This window comes from Vanellus vanellus (assembly GCF_965231255.1).
Source record: "Vanellus vanellus genome assembly, chromosome: 3".
In the NCBI taxonomy this organism is placed as follows: Eukaryota; Metazoa; Chordata; class Aves; order Charadriiformes; family Charadriidae; genus Vanellus; species Vanellus vanellus.
The window spans coordinates 32908196-32928046 of record NC_138907.1 but is presented as its reverse complement, the minus strand read 5'-3'; the positions used below and the strand labels follow the sequence as shown (position 1 = coordinate 32928046).

At 37.0% G+C, this 19851-nt stretch overlaps 1 protein-coding gene across 2 annotated transcripts in view; it reads right to left on the bottom strand.

Annotated features, from left to right (window-relative positions):
• The window catches only part of RBKS (ribokinase), a 70599-nt gene that overhangs the window by 46401 nt on the left and 4347 nt on the right, over nt 1–19851 (bottom strand). For both annotated transcript variants that reach the window (XM_082480807.1, XM_082480808.1), the window contains exon 2: nt 5213–5345. In XM_082480807.1, coding sequence (XP_082336933.1) covers nt 5213–5345 — 133 coding nt within the window. The remainder of the gene's footprint in view (nt 1–5212; nt 5346–19851) is intronic.

The window sequence follows — 19851 nt, the reverse complement described above, 5'->3', positions numbered from 1 at the left end:
GATAGATAGATCATCTCTAGACAACAGAATCGTCTAATGTAATTTGAATTCAACACTGTTTTGCAGCACTTTGCCTTATTAACAAACAAATAATAAACTTACAAATAATAGTAAAAATGTATTAGTAGTATTAATAAACAATAGGAATAGTGTTCTGCAGTTCTTTCTCCTGTATTACAAAACTGCCCCCTACACCCGTGTAGCTATATTCCAGTTTCATTCTCTTAAAACCACTGTGTTCCCTTGACACTGAAGTTTTCTGGGGATTGTAAAATCTGGACATGTACTGAATCTTGTACTCCTGGATCCTTATTCAGCTTTGATTTGAAAGCATTTATAGCAGCTCTGGTGTCCTTCTTAATTGCAGTTTGTATTTTGAATTTTCTACCACAGGTTTCCTTGGCGGAAAAGTATCAAACTGTGGTTATGATCTAGAAAGTGATGATAAACATGGCATTGCTGATTTCTATAATTCTCAGTACTAAATGTACTGTTTACAAATTCAAGATTTTTTTGTTTGTTTTATCCAGCAACAGCAGATCAAGTTGAGTTAGGGAGTCAAGCTATGCTCTATTGTTTTTCTAACAGCAAGTTAAAGAGCTTGTAATTTCAGCTCCACTAATCCTTTTAGCTGAACAGAATTCTGCTTGCTGTTTATTCAGACTAATAAACATTTCTTTTTGTTACACCACAAAAGCTGAATAAAGGAGATGAGATATATGGAGAAAAAAAATGGTGTAACTTGCTTAATGTCAAAATAGTATTTAAAATATATTTATAAAGCCAACATAGCTTTTAATTCACCAGTTTTAGCCTTTGTCTTCAGCAGAGTGTGTGCTCCCACTTCCAAGAGCAAGTTGTGTGTCTGAGCGGTATCAAAGACTAACCAATGCTACAGCAAGTAATTTTGCAAGAGAAAAAAAAAAACAAACACCTTTCAGATTAGAAGCCAAATCAAGATCCTGGTCACAGTCTAGACAATGAAGGAATTACATCAGGAGCCCTAACTAATGATCCATCCTCTCATAAAACAGCACTAAATAGCTAACGCTGTATTTGAGTTACTGGAAGCAAAAAGCAGCTGCCTCTATTGCCTGCTCTTAGAAATTTGTCTATTTATGAGCTCAGTCCTTTAGAAAGCTCGGAGAAGGCCCAAATACTAGCGAGTGATCACAACAATCAAACCCTGCAATTCAGAATTCTAAAATGTAAAGTGTCACGATGGATGATCCTTCCCGGCACATACTCTATTGCACAACCACGTTTTGAAACATTCTTTCATTTCCTACAAACTCTATAAGGGATTTTCTAAAGCATTATTAGGGATAGTCCCAGTCTTTTACCAAGAGGCAGGCAATTTAGGTCAAAACAGTCTAACCAGACGGAACATTCCTCTAGTACATGGGGAAAAAAAATCCTCAACAACATTTACTTTGGTCACTGTGTTATTCATTGTTTGCATATTAGAATATTTCTGCATCTCTGACTACTGCCAGTTTGCCAGACAGGGCGGGTTGTCAGAAGCTGCATCTTCTGACTGCTTTAGGCTGGGTGACTGCAGCCATGTGCAATTTAAACCTGAGCCGTGCTCACCTCTGCAGCCTAACGGCACTGGAATGTGTTCCGCCTGATGGTATCACCTTCTCCCTCCCTCGCTGCTACAAAGCTTCCACCACAAATCTCAGGATTTGCTCACTTATTTCAGCAACGCAGTATTTCATAACCGTTTTCCAAAAGCTCAACTGAAACTTCCTTCCTTGGGCTCTGGGTCCTACATAACTGACAGACAGGCATCCCTCATTGTTCAACTGTCATAACAACTGACATCAGCTGTGGTACTTTTGCTCAAAGCGAGACATCTCACTGCTGGAGGGAAGCCCTTGGAGGGGTCTCCACGGAGGTCCTTTTCCTCTGGAAACTTTTTTCCATGTTAGTTCATCAGCATCCAACCCAGTTAATCCTAGTGCGTTTGAAGGGTTTATCTTTCCATTCAGGCTTTACCCCCAAGGAAGACAGAGTATTGGGCATCGGATTCGTTTTAGATTAAAGGCGTATTTACTGACCGTGTCAAATTATGTAACATTGTTTTAAATATTTTTTCCTTTTGCTCAGACCATGCCAGATGGACTATTGGGTATGCAGAAAAATAAATGTCTTAGTCTGCTGACCACAGAACACTGTATGTCTGAAATAGCATTTCTTCTTTCTTGACTTCTTAACAACAATAGCCGTTTGTACAAGCATTATGGTCACATAGTTTTCATATTAGAATGAGTGGAATTACATCAGTATTTTTCAGTCTGGGTTTTCCCTGCTTACTATCATGTTTTCTGTGTGGAGCTAGGGGAGCTGGCTGGCATCATAGCAGCTAAAATTTTAGCAGCTTAGAGAATGAAACTCATCTATGCCTTAAAATGCTTTACAACAAAACATGTACCTCTTGACAATTGTTTGTTTAATCTATTCTATTCTGCTGGGGTTTTTTTTGAGAATGTTTACTCTTTTTCTTTCTTAGGGAATTAAACAGGCGCTAAAGACAAGTATAAGACAGTAATACAAAAGGAAGGAAACAATTTAAGATATCTATCATATTCTGGGCTGCATCTGAGATAGAGCTATGTTCTTACAATGAAGTGAGGATTCAGGCTTACAGCACTTTGACTTAAATTTGGCTTATAGATCATCTAAAGAAAGAAGACTACATAGCATGGTAATACAACACTTACTGTTTCTATGTAGGAATCAAATGTAGCTGGGGCTTCAGCAGAATTTATTATATGCAATATCAGGCTAGTAACATCAATGTCCAGTAAGAAACATTCCAAACTGTTTGTAACAGCCACTACCAAAAAAAAAAAAAAAAAAAAAAGAATAGTTTTGGGAGTTTGGAATCTCTCAAGACCACTGTGCATTTTTCAGTACTGCAACAGGGTTCTTGTATGAACACAAGCAATTAGTTTATTTGCTTAGTTCCTTTAGTTCCCTGACAGTAATCCAATACATTTCTTTCAACAATTGTCTTTCTTGTCTTTTTGAAGTGGCAACTATTTCCTCAATCATTGTTTTACTGTACTGAACAAATTGAGGAGGGGAGTTTAAGACTGATACTGTGATACATATTAGCATTACTTGCAAAGATATCCAGGTAGAAAGTAGAACACCAACTGCATTTCCACTACTCAAACTCAGTACTTGGATTTTACATTAAAATCCACGGGATTCTGTGTCATTTCTAGTCATAACTGTAAGTCATTCTAAAATTCTCCCTCTCAAACCCTAACCAGATAGTCACTGTCTCTCTTTTGTGTTTTAAGGGTCTGAGGTATGAAGAATGCCTTGTCACTTGATCTGAGGTGTCTACCTCTACTCTTGTTGAGGACATCCTCTGTATAAATTACAGACCTGATAAGAGGATGACACCCTCCAGCAGAATGTCCCTCTAGTATTAATACTGACTCCAATCCCCAAACTTCAGATTGTAGAAGCAATTGTTGCACCAGTACTGGATAAAAAATTATGATCAAAATATAAGCATGATACTGAACACAGAGTGTGTGTGAGGGGCAATCTGGCTTTAAGAACCACCACTTAAGATAAGTTGTTAAAGTAAAAATAATCAAACTGGAATGGCTCATTGTTGCCTGACTCTTCTTATTTTATTCGGCAAGAAACTTTATACTACATCTCATTGACCTATGCTGATATAAGACTGTACTGCTATGAGATGAGATTATTTCGTGAGGCTATAAAATGCATTTTTAATTTAAAAAGTAAATTTTAACTTTTAAAATTAAAACAATAAAAAATGCTAACATTTGTAGATACTACCAGTCATTCTCTGCTGTTTCTTTTCTCAAATAAATACATATCAGAAAGAAAGAAAGAAGACAAGGTTTTATTGAAATATGATTTTGGAAAGTAATTAGAAATTATAGTAACTGCTAAATTTTATTAGGAATGCAAATGTTTCCAGAAACACGTATGCACCGAGCAAAGGCTAGACCATTAAAAAATAAAACAAAATTCACACTTTCAGTGGAAAAAAACCCTTTAACATTTAGCAGGAAATGTTAGCAGGGAATTCATTGCCAGTTCATCTTGTACTTGAATCTGATCATTCTTGAATGCAAAGATGATCAAATATACACAATATTGCAGACATAAAACCAGTGCCAATATAAAAAAAAAACCACATTGTAGAATAACCAGTGATAATGACCCACACAAATGCTTGCAGGTGTAATTTAGGTTTATAGCTACCATTCGTTAGTCTAAATATTGGATTGGAAAACCAGTGAGAAAGTCTTCCTTGAGATGTGTCCAGTACTTCTCAAAAAATCCCTGACAGACAATGATCCAACAACAAATTTAGCATCCTCCCCAGCTATGGCAATAATGAAGTACGTCCAGTCAATTTGAAGTCTCATCTACAGGATAGACAATAAGGCTACAGAGAGAGAAAATTTGATCTGAACCTTAGTAATGATCATTCAAAACTTATAATGTTTAATGACAAAAATAAAAGAAAAGCATTGTAAGAATATAGCATCTGCCAAGCTGAATCAGCTCGATGTTCTTTGAGTCAGCTTTAGAACTGTTGCATATCAGATGTTTCAGAAAAGTAGGCAAAAAAAAATCACATAGCATGCAAAGGTGCTAGAATTTGGATGTGAACACCTCATTCTAATCTCAAGTAATGACATAATGATTTAACCCTTGAAGCACCAAGTTTTACATTCCTTCTCATATTTGTTACCAGCTTGTCAGTATCTGATTTTTAATCCCTTACAAAGTAAATTTCATATTGGCTATAGTGCCTAGCACCTGAATGTCATCAATGAAGCCCTGATACATTGTAACAGTGAGGAACATAAAGAGGAGGGGCTAATCAATATTACTTGAATTTTGAACATCTCAAATGCTCTCTGATTTTCTTTTCCATGGTACATCAAACTAAGTTTTGCAATCCTTCTTTATATACAATTTCTGCCAGATCCCTAGCCAACTAATCTTTGGTTCTGGTAGTGTTCTTAAAACAGCCTCCTCCATGCTTAAGTTTATAGCTGAAATAAGGAAAAGAAAAGGGAATTAGAGAGGGACTGAAAAAAAAAAAAAAACCAACCAAAAACTTTTCTGTAAGTCACCTAAAGGTTTACTGGAATTTGCACGAACATTTAGTTCAGCTGTAATCCAAGAGCAAGTCAGTGCTTACCTTGCAGATCAGCGAGGTCTTGGCCCCAAGTCGAGCAGACTGGACACACTGGTTGGCTCCTTTCCCACCAAAACCAACAAAAAACTTATGTCCAAGGATAGTTTCTCCAGCTCTTGGCAATCGTGTAGTAAGGCTATTCCAATTTAAAACAATATTTACATACATTAGTGACTGAAAATAACAAGCATCTTCAAAATACGAGTTACATTCTTATAAACCTAAATGGCCCAACAGCCAGCCAGTAAGACTGAAAAAGACTCAAAAGACCTTTTAGGGTCTCTACTCCACATCCCACCAGTTTAAGTTTATTCCTTATATGCCACCCAGTCAAGCTTCTTGTTTATTACTCAAGAGAGGGACTGCATTTCTTTTGTTCATGTTTCATGTTTCTACAGGAAAAGCAGCACTTGATCCCTGACTGGGATTCCCCAGTGCTAACTCAATACAGATAAATAATAAATCTATAGGTCTCACTGCTCATGTTGTTTTACTGTAACATTCAGCTCAAGTTTACATATTGTTCATTTAATTTCATTAGATCTAATTATACCTCCTTGAACCACCCTAAGTATTTTTTCACTTTGTTGGTGTTCACACCCCTCAAAATTGTAGATTGTTATCAAAACCTTCCTCCCCTCTGCTGTCACTCAGGCGCATTGTACATATTTAAATTTTTTCTTTTTTAAGTTTTTCTCTTACAAATCAAGCTTTACAACTTCTCAGCCTTTTGTTGTTTCTTGAATGCACTCCAATTACATTTACATCCTTCTGGGGACGGGTGCCCAGAACCAGATGCACTAATACAAGCGGAGACCCATCAGGAATGTATTCTGGTTTAATTTCCATTTTGGAAAAAACAAAACAAAACTGTAATTTTGTTAACCCTACCAGATGCTTGCTATCTCCAGCAAAAGTTGAAAGGAAGAAAAGGCACCACCGAGACTACGTGGAAGAATTTCTCCGAATGCAAAAGGCTAGCTTACTTTTGCCACTTCTATTAAAATACATAACTCAAAGCTGTGTTTACAATATTCAGATTACCAAAATTTCTGTCTCCCCACGCCATGCGTTCCAGGCACAAGGTTTAAAAATGGAATTCCTTCTATCTCTTAAGCTACAGACAAGTTCACAACACGTGTGGAGGGAAGGACTCCTATGATGTACTAGCAATTTGTTCAGTCAATGACAGCTCAGACAGGTTTCCAAAAGTTTGCAGGAAAGAAAGGAAAAGTGGGGAAGGGGAGTCTTCCTTGGAGAGGGGAGCCTCTCCAAGAATGCAGAGGAATCTGCTGTAATGAGGAAGAGATTAACTTCAGCCCTGTTTGAAAATTTATAACATTATTTTACCAATACATCTTCCAAGAGCTTCAAAATTGCCAGCCCTCCAACTCAGAAAAAAAGGTGACATGCTTCTGGACCAGCAAATCACTACAGAGTGCTTTTTAAAAAGGATACGAAGAATACATTTATATTACTTTCTGAGTTTATGCTGCAACTTCTGGGGCATATTGGTGTTTGCAAAATCTTATGGACTTAATGACAGAGCACAGTCTGATTTACTGAAAATTCTCAGAAAAAAAGCAAGCATTTTTTTCCTACAAATTTTCAATTTCAGCATCCATCCATCTAAAGGTTTAGGATCATTAGGAAATCAAGAAAAACTAAAATTAAACTAGCAAAGCCAAACAAATCCTGAACTACCAGAAATTAAGATTTTTGCTTTGAAGGAGTTGTTACGGGTCTGTGCTTCATCAGTAGTTACAGCTTCTGGAGAAATGCAGGTAGGGATGCAGACTCTAAGTAGGGATGCTCACTAAGAGAGCACCCTAGATTTGAGTGTGAAAGTATAGTACCCAGCCAGCAGGTTTATTTTGTGTAGGTGACACCAGAGAAACCCCAGAAGGCTTACATGTACAACTAGAGGCATTCATTTTGTTTCCAGAGAGGCAGAGCCAGGAACATTCTGTTGGGTTTAAACCATTCTAAATAAAAATTTTAAAAATCTTAAAAATTTTTAAAATTTTTAAAATTTTAAAAAACAGATTTTTAGAAGTATACTTATAGGTACCTTATATATATATGGAAAAGGTTGCTAAGTTAAAAATGTTTGGCCACAGCAGCACCTGGCAGGTTGTTTACAACAATGAGTAACTGTAAAGTTTCAGGGAACAAGGTGTAATGAGCGTAGATAAATAATGATTGTTAATGGTAGCATCTATAACTTATCACTATTTTCACCATTGGACGCCAAAGTAGTGATGGTTGTGGACCAGAGAATGAAGGCCACATAACTCAGCTGAGGAAGCTCCTCAGCTCCTAAAATTATGTGCCATTCAGTAAAGAATAGTCGTTTCAACCAGCCTTGGTAAGAAATGGTAATAGCAGCTCTTATATAATTCCTTTCATCTACAGATCTCACTATACTTAAAAAAGCTGAACAATATCATTATTCCTGTTTTGTGGGTGTGAAACTTAGGCAAGTAATTTTGCCTTTTTGTGCCTCAGGTCAGCCAAGAAGCCAGTGGCAAAACCAAAAATAGAGATCAGCTCAATCCACCAGCTCACGCTGTCTTCTCATTCAAATTCTGCAGTATGGAAATGGCATCAAGTCTCAATTCATTTTCCTTCCTTAGGGTGTTTTTCAGCGATTATAGCTTATTCTAAATAGAATTTGTTTCCACAAAAAGCTAATATATTTTTAGACAAAAATTAACAATTGCAACACCCCAGCAGACATCTGCTAATAATGCTGCTCTGAGTTCACATGCATTTTCAAGAAGTACGTTCAACCATACTTATTCTTGTTTTAACAGTGACCAGAACACGACTTGATTCTTCTCTCAGCTATGTTGGCATCAACATGCAACTCCAATGGAAGCATCATAATTGCACTGGTGGAAAAACAGGCTTGGTGAGATGAGAATCTGGGCCTCAATGTTTCAAGCAGCATGGCATAACAACTGCCTGTGGGTATCAAACAGCTTGTTGAAGACGGGGAGATGACCTTTTTTATTGTTTTGATGGAAAGGCACAAGGCAAAGGGCAAAGGATCAAGTTGGAACAGTGATTTATAATTAGCCAATTTTAAAAATAGGCTAACAGACTAAGCAAGAACACGCAGCAAGTTTCTGTAGCTCACTGTAAACAAAAACCCTACCTTATTACCTTTCAGGCATCATTGCCAATCCTTTCAGACCAATTCTCCACTCCAGAAGCCTATTTTTATTTTCCATATTAAACAAATTCAGAGTACTGATCTATATACAAGCCCGGAGGTTTCACTTTCACTGAAATAGGCATTCAAGATTCTTTTTTTTTTTCTAATATAAAGCTATTATCTTGTCATTTAATTCTGCAACTATACTAACTTTTGATTCACATCAGACAGTTTTAATGAGCATTTCAGGCTTCTGTTATGAGCAAGCAATGATGACTAATCTGTATGATTAAGGAACCCTATAAATTCTTGGCTTATTGATGGTGCCACAAAGAATACTCAAAATAGCCTAAAAGTGATGAAACAGCTAATGTTACTCCAAAACTAGGCTAAATAAGTTAATTAGAAAAACCGTCACAAAGGCTTTCAGAATTGTTACATAAAATGTTTTGTAAAGCCATTTACAATTTTGACGTAATTTGAAAACACTGACCTGAAAAACCTAAGTTGCTATCCAACAGACTACTCTTTGCTTATGTGACAAATTCTGCTCAGCTTTGAGAGGATAAATGGTACAAAGGATATTGAGCTCTCAAGTCTCACGAACAATCAGAAAATAAACTTGAAAATCTCCAATACTTATTAGATGGGAAATAAAATTACTATATAATATGTGCTGCAAATTGTGCACTGTACTGGTGAATCGTACTTAGAGAGGAAAGTTCAGTCTGAAGCATCCTGAAATACTTCAGACATTACAAATAAAGAAATATAATCACTCAGAATTTAAACTGAGTTTTTACAAAACAATATTTAAATGCAAAGCGCACAGCAATGCTGGCCGCATTTTTTCATGGGAAATTAAGAATCTTATATCCACTTATGTTTCAGAGGTTTGGGATGAATAAAACTACACAGATAAGAATTTCACCATTGCAGTAACTTCAACCCACTCTTCCAGTAAGTGCGTGCCACAAGTTCTCTTAAAGACTAGAGCTGATTAGCATTTGTATTTTTAGACAGCCATCCCTTCAGAAGGATGGCTACAGAAACAGAACAGAACCCTTTACTACTGTGTTGAAGCACTGAATCAGAGGTGAAAGTGCAACTTACTGAGTCATTAATGCTCCTTTCCCTTGTATTCTGGGTTTTCTTGAAAAGTTCCCACCTAAGCAGTGACTAGATCATATTCAGAGATAGAAAGTCTGAAGAAGGAAGGAGGGAAAAGGGAGAGATGTGTATTAGCAGCATTTGCATAAATTAATCATGGTTTGCTTCCGATTCTTGACCTAACCAGTGTCTGTTCATTGTTTTCAACACATGAAAGTACTACAAAGATGTACTATTACTGTAGCTTAAGCTGACGCAAAACCATGTCCTCCCCTCAGCAGCATTTTCCCACTGTTTCTCTTGCATTACTTTTATTGCTTACAGAGCTTCCTAATTCTAAATATTTTTACTCCAAGCATCATTTTAATTTGGATCAGCAAATTGGTCCAACTTACTGTACAGCAGCCAGGGTGGGCCAGAACTTGCAGGACTGAGAAGGTGAGTGAGGGGAGAAGCAGGACTGACTTCTCTGGTAGCAGTACAGCCAGGCTGCCCTACGCCAACGTTGAAACTTTCACTTGATACTACTTTGTATGTTGAAAACACTGAATGCTGCATAACTAAGGTTTAATGAGGCAGTACAGTATACTTAGCTCTTTAGACATATTGAAGAAAAGCATAGCATAAAGTATCGGTATGTTTCTGAGAAATGACATGCATGAGAGAGGAAAACAGAAAAGTAAATAAATATTTTTTTCAAAAAGGAAAACAATATTCTCATTAGGCAACTCAGAGGGGAAGAGAATTTGTACATTAGATTAGGTATCACATTATCTAAGACGACTGTTATGTACGTAGTATCAAAAGAAACATTCAGACTTTTTTTTTAATCCTGAAGAAAGGTGAAAATAATCAGAGGTACTAAAATAGTAGCAGAAATACTGCATTTTAAAGTGTCTGAATAAAAAGGAATATAATGCAAAGGTCTGGAATTCAGCTTTGATTCTGTTTTCTTTGAATCACTGAACAAAATTGGCTCTTTCTCCCTTCCTGGGAACTCCCTAGAACAGGGAAAATCCCTGTGAGATTAGAGTAGGTGTAACTAGCCACTGTCTAGTACACACAATTTACTGGGCTTTCATGATTCTCAGAACTGAACAAATACAAAGGAGAGAACAATTCTTGCCTCTAACTAGGAATATTAGTACAACATTGTGGTGAAAAAGTCTCAGACCTCTTTTGGATCTGGCTTGGCATTTTGGTTTAGCCTTGGTCTGTTTTGTCTAGCTTAATTTTTAAAGATTTGAACATGTGCTACGGGAAAGCATCCATAACACAGAGCCAAGATGACCACAATTCTTTTCAAAATCTGATGTTCTTGACTCGTTTATGCGTTCATCCCTTTTAATAATCCACTAAAACATCTTATTGGAAGGTAGAAAATTTCCAAGATTTATAAAGAGACTACCTCAGGAATTTAGTTAACTACAGCTTGGTTTAAGTACGGGGCTAGCTGGTTCTAGGTTCTTAGTCTCACTTCAGATCTTTAATGACAAAAAACTGTTAAGAGACAATTAGAAATCATAGAAAATCTCTGTTTTTTCTTCCCCCTATGTCACTGAACATGACAAGTTTTTCTTTTAAAAAATTTAACTTTTCAGACAATTCAAATAATTGGTTATTGCTTGGATGTTTGATGGTCTGGGTTCTCTCTCTAGCCCTCAGTAACAAACAGTGCAGAAACACTACCCAAACTGGTACCAGGCAAAATAATTGATGCTTAAAGAGCAGTCCCTTTGCTGGACAGTGCTGAAGCACAGTGGCAGAGTGAGATGAAAAAGATTTACCCCATCATCCATTCAGAGGGTTTTTTTAAACCTTTGATTTTACAGGATATACTGTTTGTCACCAAAACACAAACAAGTGAATGATGAATTGGTGCAGAGCAGCAGGAATCTTTTCAATCAGTTTTGCCATCAGAGAAAACATATATTTTATCAAACATATTTTTTTTTAAAAAGACAAACTGTTTTGTAGATCTCATTATTGAATGGGTAAACAGCTGAACTGAAACAGCTGGTGAAAATCTCTAGCAGAGGAGAAAATTAAATGAATGGCTGAGACTACAGGTAGGAGGGCCACAAGACTGATATCCTCTTCTATGTGCAATCAAAACCTCAATTTAAAAGGACCAAAATTCATAACATGAATGTCCACAGCTCTTCAAGAACTTCAATGATCAATTCTGCTGACCCTCTGCACAGAAACAAATTTTACTCTCCTAGATATTGAAATATGAAACAAACAAGAAGTCATCTAGATGAATGTCCCAAAGCATTTACAGTAGCACACTGTACTACACTTCAGTGAAATGATGATATCACCAAGAGATCAAATACCTAAATTATGTTAGGAATATGACACCTTCAACACAAAGGAATTATTTATTGGACTAACTGCCAAAAATAAAAAGCCTTCTTATGAAGCAACAAGCCTGTAACTATTCCTCACATCACGAGCAGTTAAATTTTGGGAAAAGGTGGGCACAACACTGATGAAGTCATAATCTGTGGACTGCTTAATTCTGAACTTGAAGCTCTAAAGGGATTACAATAAAAACCAAATATGAATCTATCTTCAGATATTTAAGTCTCAGCAAACATTCCATCATTCTTACCAAACATCTGTTTTGTATTTAAGAAAGATTGTGGAAATTTTCAAAATTACTACTCTCTAACTTTATTTGCCTCCCACATTGTTCTTCATTGATGTCTCTCGATTATATTATTTTTGGAACTGCAGTTACATAATTATTTTCAAGGCAATCTGATGGTGACATTAGAATAGACTGTATCTGAAACATGCTGTGCTCACCCAGGACTGAAGAAGGCTGCCTACGGTTCCTATGCAGAACAGAATATTATATCATGATGAAATACCAGGGTTAAAGCAAAAAAAAAAACAACCACCCAACACAAAACAAAACAACCTTTGCCACCCAAGCAAAGAGTGATCTTGGCATGCCCAAGGACAGTTTAAGATAAACATGACATATGTGAACATTAATCTTTTCTCTACCTCTTAAAGGAAGGACTTATCAGACAACAACGAACAAAGTGGAAATAATATGGTTGAGTAGATAGGCCACTGGGTCCTTGTTCTTGTCATTGTGATTTTTTATACACTGGTAAGTCAACAAAGTAATCTGTGTTTCTGCTTTACTATCATGCAGAAAATAGAGCAGCTATTGACCCCCCTAAAAATCTTGTCATCAGTCTCTTCCAGTCTTTTTTTTTTTTTAATTTAAAAACTAAAAAGGAACCCCCCATCCACCACTAGATATTGGCATTTTGCACACAAGCATATTATGCTTTATAAACTACAATATTAAGAGCAACATCATAGATGTGTTCTCACTACATAGCCATCTAGACAAAGTACAGTGCAGTCCAAATATTAATAATTTTCTTCAATAAGATGTTGCTCTAAAAGCTCATACTCAGGACAATAATTTTGGCCAGTATGATATATTTCATCAAGTTTGTAAGTACAGTGCTTCCCACAGAATCCAAACGGGTCACAAATGAAAAGTATAACCAAAACAATACTTAGTTTAAACATATTTACTAATTATCATAGATAATAAAGGTAATCAATATATTTAAACTTAAGAGAGGAGAGAGGAGAGAGGAGCGAGGAGAAGAGAAGAGAAGTTGAGTTCAGTTGAAAGGGACCTACAACCATCATCCAGTCAAACTGCCTGACCACTTCAGGGCTAAATACACAGTGCTAGAAAAGTTTTTACTTTGTAACTATCTTACCCTTGATTCACTGATAAAAACAAGCTTTATCTGAAGTCCAATCTAATTATAAAGGCTTCTACTAAAATCTTGGATTACAATAACATTAAGGCTTGTGGGGCAAAGATGAAAATGTGCAGGAGGAGGTGCCTGGGCTTTGCTGGCCGAGGTTAACTCTCCTGTGAGAGTGAGTACCTTTACTTTTTTCATCATTTAAGCTCTCTTGGGAAAGGCAGATCTCTAAAAATCAGAAAGGTATAATTCTGTATAACACTGGCTTGTGATGCCTGCTGATGGACAACTCCCATGTCTCCATTAACGTCCAGAATTTAATGAGTAACAGGGAATGAAAACTGGAGAAAAATTTGCTTATTTTTGCAGCAAAACCACCAACTGCTTTTTTCCCCCAACAGGTAATTTTTTACTTTGTTCTTTCTGGGGGAAAAAAAAAAAGGAAAATAATAATAAAAAAATATATTGAACAATACTAACAGGATATTCTCAATGAATAATACTAACAGGATCAGACAATTAGAAGAAGGAAGGGATATTCATTCTCATTACTTTGAGAACATGGAAAACGCCTGTCTTTCCACATGAGTACTGGACTTTATCTGTCTTTCCTGTTCTTTTCCATCCTTTATTTTCAGCTCTGACCAACATGTTTTTTTTTTTTTTCGTTCTGCTATTTATATTATCAAGGTTTATGCGTTTTGTATAAACAGGGATCTGAGAGAGGATAGGAAGTATAGCAAGTGATAAATGGAATAAATTAGAGAAAGGAAATTATGATTCTTTGGAAGCAAAAGTTATTTTTTGAAAGATAAGAGGCAGGAAAAGAGCAATACAGAAAAAAGTACACTATAAGAATATGATCTAGAAAGACAACAAGAAGCGGTGAAGGCAAATAAAGGGAAATCAGATGGTTCAGTGATGACATGCTATTGATCTAGTACAGGAAAAAATGGACTAAAGTCAGAAATGGAAAGAAGAAATAATAAAACCCAGAAAAGAGCACACAAATGATATATTCGGGAACATTACCAAGTTCTTATTTTATAATTAGTTGTCACAAAGATCAACATGTTTTATAAAGCTGCACCTACTTAGGCAACACACTAGTGAAAAATAATTTTGTAATTTCTTCAGGCTCAAAGTATACAATACTAAGCTTGGAAGAAACCAGGGATGTCAGCATCAAATAACTTCCTGCAGCTTGATATAGGGGCTAACAACACGAGCCATATAAAACAAGTGAAAAAACCTTACTGGTAAACTCCTATGGAAAGAACAGCTCAGACAGCTCCTAGAGGCAACATCATATATATGCCTGCCCAGAGTGTTTTTACACAAATTTGTTACCATCGACTCTGTACGATTTTTATTGCAGCTTTTGATTTGTGCCAGCAGCTCTTTACTGTCAGGACTACTAAAATTCACCCAAAGATATTTATGTCTAGAAATGCATCTAGGAAAATGGTTATTTCCATTAACAGTACAGCCAGAAAGTAATTCATTAACGAGACAGAACAGAACTATTAATCATATGCGGTTCATAAAGGGGGAGAAAATACAATATTCTTAATATTGGGTGTTAAAATATAGTGCCTAACAACTGTTTATTGTGACAAATATTGTTAAAGTTCTTTTAGACAACTTCCCCTTTGACTGGAGTGAATCTTTTATGGCAAACACCTCCAGACTGAGAAGGGAAGAAACGTTTTATTTTAAATAGTCAAAAAGAATTTCCAATAACAGTAAACAGAATTTCCAAATTCCAAAAAGAATTTCCAATAATAGTAACAGACAATAACCAAAACAATAAAAACCTGTATGGTAAAAGAGTATTCAGTGGAGCACAAAATTATAGGTACATTCATATCACAACATAATATTCAATCTGTATCATCGGGATACAGCAGAAGACCAAGGAATACCCTGAAGTACTGAAAATGCCAATGCCCAGTGTATCACTGTTTTGCATGCTATTTACTTCGAACTGCACAGATGTCTAAGAACCCCACAGAAAGCAAAAGGCAACAGTTGTGCTGTCTGTAAAGTGTGATGTTGTAATACGAAGCCATGGCCATATGCTATTGTGCACTGCTGAGATAAAACGACATCTTTCTGTAGCAGAAATGAACACAAACCCCTCACTCCTGATGTTGACATTGGACAACTGGTAAACAAGCTTTTATCCCACGTCTCTTCCCTGATCATAATGTTATTATTTCCTCACTCTTCATTTTCTTCAAACAGAGGTGTCACTCTGGGTTTTCCAGAGACAGATGAAGGCTCAGCAGGAATGCAGAATGATGGGGAAGCTGCACACTCAGGAGGCTGCTGTAACATCACCTGACTTTACGCTCAGTAAATATGGGCCAGGTCTGTTATGCCATTAGTAATCTCAGTCTCCAAAAACTCAGTAATTTTGTCTGTCTTTCGTTCTATTCCAGCCTGGTTCTGTTTCCATGACCATCAGTGGGAAAAGGAATTTCTTTCTATTGTAGTTACTAACATGGTAATCATTTCAGGGATCACCTTTCACATCTTAGACTTTCTGTGAAACTGGACACATGCAAGTCTTGTATGTAATTAGGGCACACCTTTTTAAGATTTTTTTCTAATGTTCTGATTTAGTTTATTTAAACAGGTATTTTATGTGTTCCTTTCTGTTTTGTGGGAAAACAGACAGGCTGAAATGTGCAAAGTTTTAGTGTATTTCTGTAATTAAACTACATTACCAAAAAACGGCTACAAATTTTGCCTTGTGTCGCAATACCTAGACTGATGATATTCCTTCTCTATAAACTTTTATCTAATCTCTTTTCCCTTTCTCTATACTCTTTTTTAAAAAAGTCTACTTCCTTGGCTTAAAAATACTTAAGTATTGGAAGGGATGAAATAAATGATGTTGTGAATCCCCAGTTTTCACCCTGCAGGATTAGCAACTGTTTCAACACTGGACACTGCATTTGAAATTAATGAATTTTCTTTTGCCATGGCAGTGCTGAAACTGGCCTCTGCTGTCACCAACCCATGAGAAAGCATGTACATACTTAGGAAGGTTCAACAAAGAGATTCAGCTACTGATAGCTGGCTAATAGGGCAGCTATTAAAAAGATGAAAAGACTGATAACCACATTGTTTTACTTTTGTGGGTAGTCTATAATAGCTTACTGACCTCCAAAGGGGAAAAATGCCAGTCTAATGAGACTAGAAAATTGTGGTACTTTAAGTCAAACATATAAGTAGCTCTGAATAACAAAACAGTGAGTACCATGGTGTTTCAGGCAAGTGTTCTTTGCCAGGCAAGAGAACACAAGATGGAGTAGCAGATTTTCTTCTCCCATTAGAAAAATATACCCCCCAAAACTTATCACCTGCTAGGATGAAAATGTTTCTGGATTCATTTACTCCATTACCCAAGTGAACTCTCTAGAGAATTAAGCAATAGTTTCCCTGCCTCAGATGGACTAAACCTAAAAGCTTGGTAAACACTAGTTTTATCTCACAAACCATAATTTTTAATTGCTAACACACATAGGAAAGGCATAATCCTTCACTGATGATATCATAGTCTACTGCCATGGAAATGACTGCAGTATCATAAACACAGGTTTAAGATGACCTCACTTTTGTAGGAAAGAGGGAAATTTCACTGGAATGTTAATGGCATTGGGAATAAACAGACATAGATACTATACAGTGAAAAAACTCTCTTACTAGTCTTTTAAAATGCGGAAGACGAAGACAACAGCTAGAAGTGCAGCTGAACAGAAAAGGGGTTCTCCTGTCCAAACACTGTATTACTGCCTATGAGTCTTTGAACACAGACAGCCCTCAACTCCTGTCAGGGTTCCACTCCATAAGTTCACTACACCAGATATGAGTGAAATCCCTGCCCTGACAGGCTTACAGTTTAACCACAAGAACATGAACAAAGTATGGCTATAAGAATATAGTGTAGGATCACAGAACAACATTGTAGCTGGAATGCTTCCTAGTATGAGTAAGTACTTCAGAAGTGGGAGGAAGAGAACTATACAGTCTCTTGAAGCACACAAAATAACATGAAGTCAGACGCAAATGCAGAAGTACGATCTCAGTGTGGCAAGTGCTAAGTCTTTTGGCATCAGCTCAGGAAAATACATATATTTAACCTTCAGCTCTGAAGCACTCTGAGAAGTGTCAAACAACTCAAAGATTGGAAGTTGAAATTTGTGTGTAAGCTTTGTGTTGCCGTGAGCTGGGAATGTTGAGTACTATGTGGGACCCCAAGTTGAGATGAGACAAGAAGCTTGAGCCGAGAACAGGGAGTGGAGAAATGTAGAAGGTGATAATGATCTTACTTAAGTAGAACCTTTCATCTTGAAGGCTCTCAAAGCAATTTACAAATTTAAACAGACCAGACACTGCAGCTGGTATGAACAGAAGCAGACAGCTGGGAACTCATTCATGGGAAGGAGGAGGTAACAGAGGACTTACTGAGTGACATATCTTCCAAAATGCTGGTGCTGGGAGAATATAATGGGACTAAACCAGAGCTTTCCCCTGAACCTTGCCATGCAGCCACGTCAGAAAACTGCAGAAAGCAAGCAGGCTGGCAGAAAATGAAGCAGAAAAAAAGGGAGCCTCTGGATAGCTGGGGAGCTGTCACTGTTAGTATTGTAGTTTCCCTGCCTTTTATCTCAACCTCAACTCCATAGACTCTTAACGCTTTCTGCAGTAAAACCTTATGTCTTACCTATTAGCTTTTCCCTTTTTAAGACCTTCCTCTAATTTCTCTTTACCTTTTTCCTTTCTTTTTACAAAGCAAACTCTCCCTCTTCCCTTCCTCCAACTCCAAAGTGTTTTTCAGATACACAGTAGGACAAATAGCGCTACCTCTCGGCTACTGGAAAGCCAAAGAAATTACTTCACACATTGCATTCATGTAGTATAGGCCTGACATGGGCTATACCACATGGGCTATTCTTCAGCTCAAAAGCATTACTAGATGCATACTATTAAAACTGAACTAAATAAACAAGTCTAAAAAACAAGAGTCATATTAGTTATTGCTGAAATGGAATTGCTTCTGGAAGGACAGACAGTGCCTAATTACAGTATACAGTAGCTTAGGACACAAAATGAAAGGGCAGGGAGGTTTCAATTAAATAGAATCAAGAAAGCAACGTTTTTGTTGTGCTTAAGTTGAAAGACATTGTGTGCCCAGTTTCACATTCATATTTCCCAAGACTTTTAAAACTTCCGCATTTCCATTTAGGAAGATGAAAAAAAAAAAAAAGTTTTCATGGATCAGAGCCAAAGACAAGTGTTGAGCAGGTGTTCTAGTACCACCAGTCCTTCTCAGAGAGGGCCCACAGCATCCTCTGTTGCACAAACAACAGTGTCTTTCAGAAAGTGCCAGCTGGGATCAATGGCACACTGTCTCTTACTTGGGGTTCATAACCGTGGTTGCAAATGCAGCTCTTTTAATGGGTTAAAAAAAGTCATTGGTGGCCTTGGCCTAGTTATTTTGTGTTAATTTAAGAAACACCCAAACAGACATTTTCCCTCACTTTTCCCTCTTCAATATTTTGTCATTTTTTGTTAGAGGAACTTTGTTGGAATCTTTTCAGGTCTGAAGTATAACACCAAATACTTTTAACATACTAAAGCATTAAACCATGTCTCACCCTAAAATAAACTGATCACTCAGATTTCAGGGGGCATGACAATTTAACGGCAAAGTTTACAGCAGTGAAAAGCTTCTTTTGACATGAATGAGCTCGGATCAGGCCCCGCATCAGATGTGCAGTGTCTGCGCCACTACAGATATTCAAAAGCTGTATACGAACAAACCACAACTTTCTTACTGAATCTCATTACTAAGGATTTTATCAACTTGATTTTTACTCTGTTTTTCTTTTTGGGGCCCCAAGATACAGCTCTCTTTCTGCCAGACAAGAGAAGGCAAAGAGGAGTTTCTTTAAACCACATTTAAGTCCTCTAAAATCAGGGCAGAACAACAAAACACTGAGCCTGCGTATCTTGCGTTTACTATACACCCAAACTTTGCTAGGTCAGAGAAGAAGACAAGGGAATAGTACAGGCTCTGAAATCAAGCCCAGATTTTTCACTATTACATAAACTAAACAATTCACAGATGACACATTCTCTCATGCCTTGATGCCTTTCTCTGGATCCAAAAGATTAATTTCCTCAACTGGACTAAGCTTGTATTCCTTCACAGTTGTGCTTTCCCATGCTGCTGGCAACAGCAGATTGACTAGAATGAGGAGTGGCTGCTGCAGGGGAAGCATTACAGATAAAAACAAAAACACAAATGAAATGGATTTGAAGGATTCTAGAACACTTTGCTGCTAGGAGAAGCTGAAGAGCAGAAAAAAACATTAAAGCAAGAAAAAACATAACGTGGTGACTATGCATACGTGAGAAATGGTGGAAATGAGAACATATGTGAAAGACCTGGAAAAAAAGCAAAGAAAAAGAAGTCATATGTGAGCCTTTCCCTGCTTGCTCAAAAGGTACCTAAGAAAATTCCTTTCCATATTTCCACAAAAAAAAACCCTGAAATTATTGTCCCAAATATTGCACTTCAAAAAACAACTACAGTCATGGCTTTG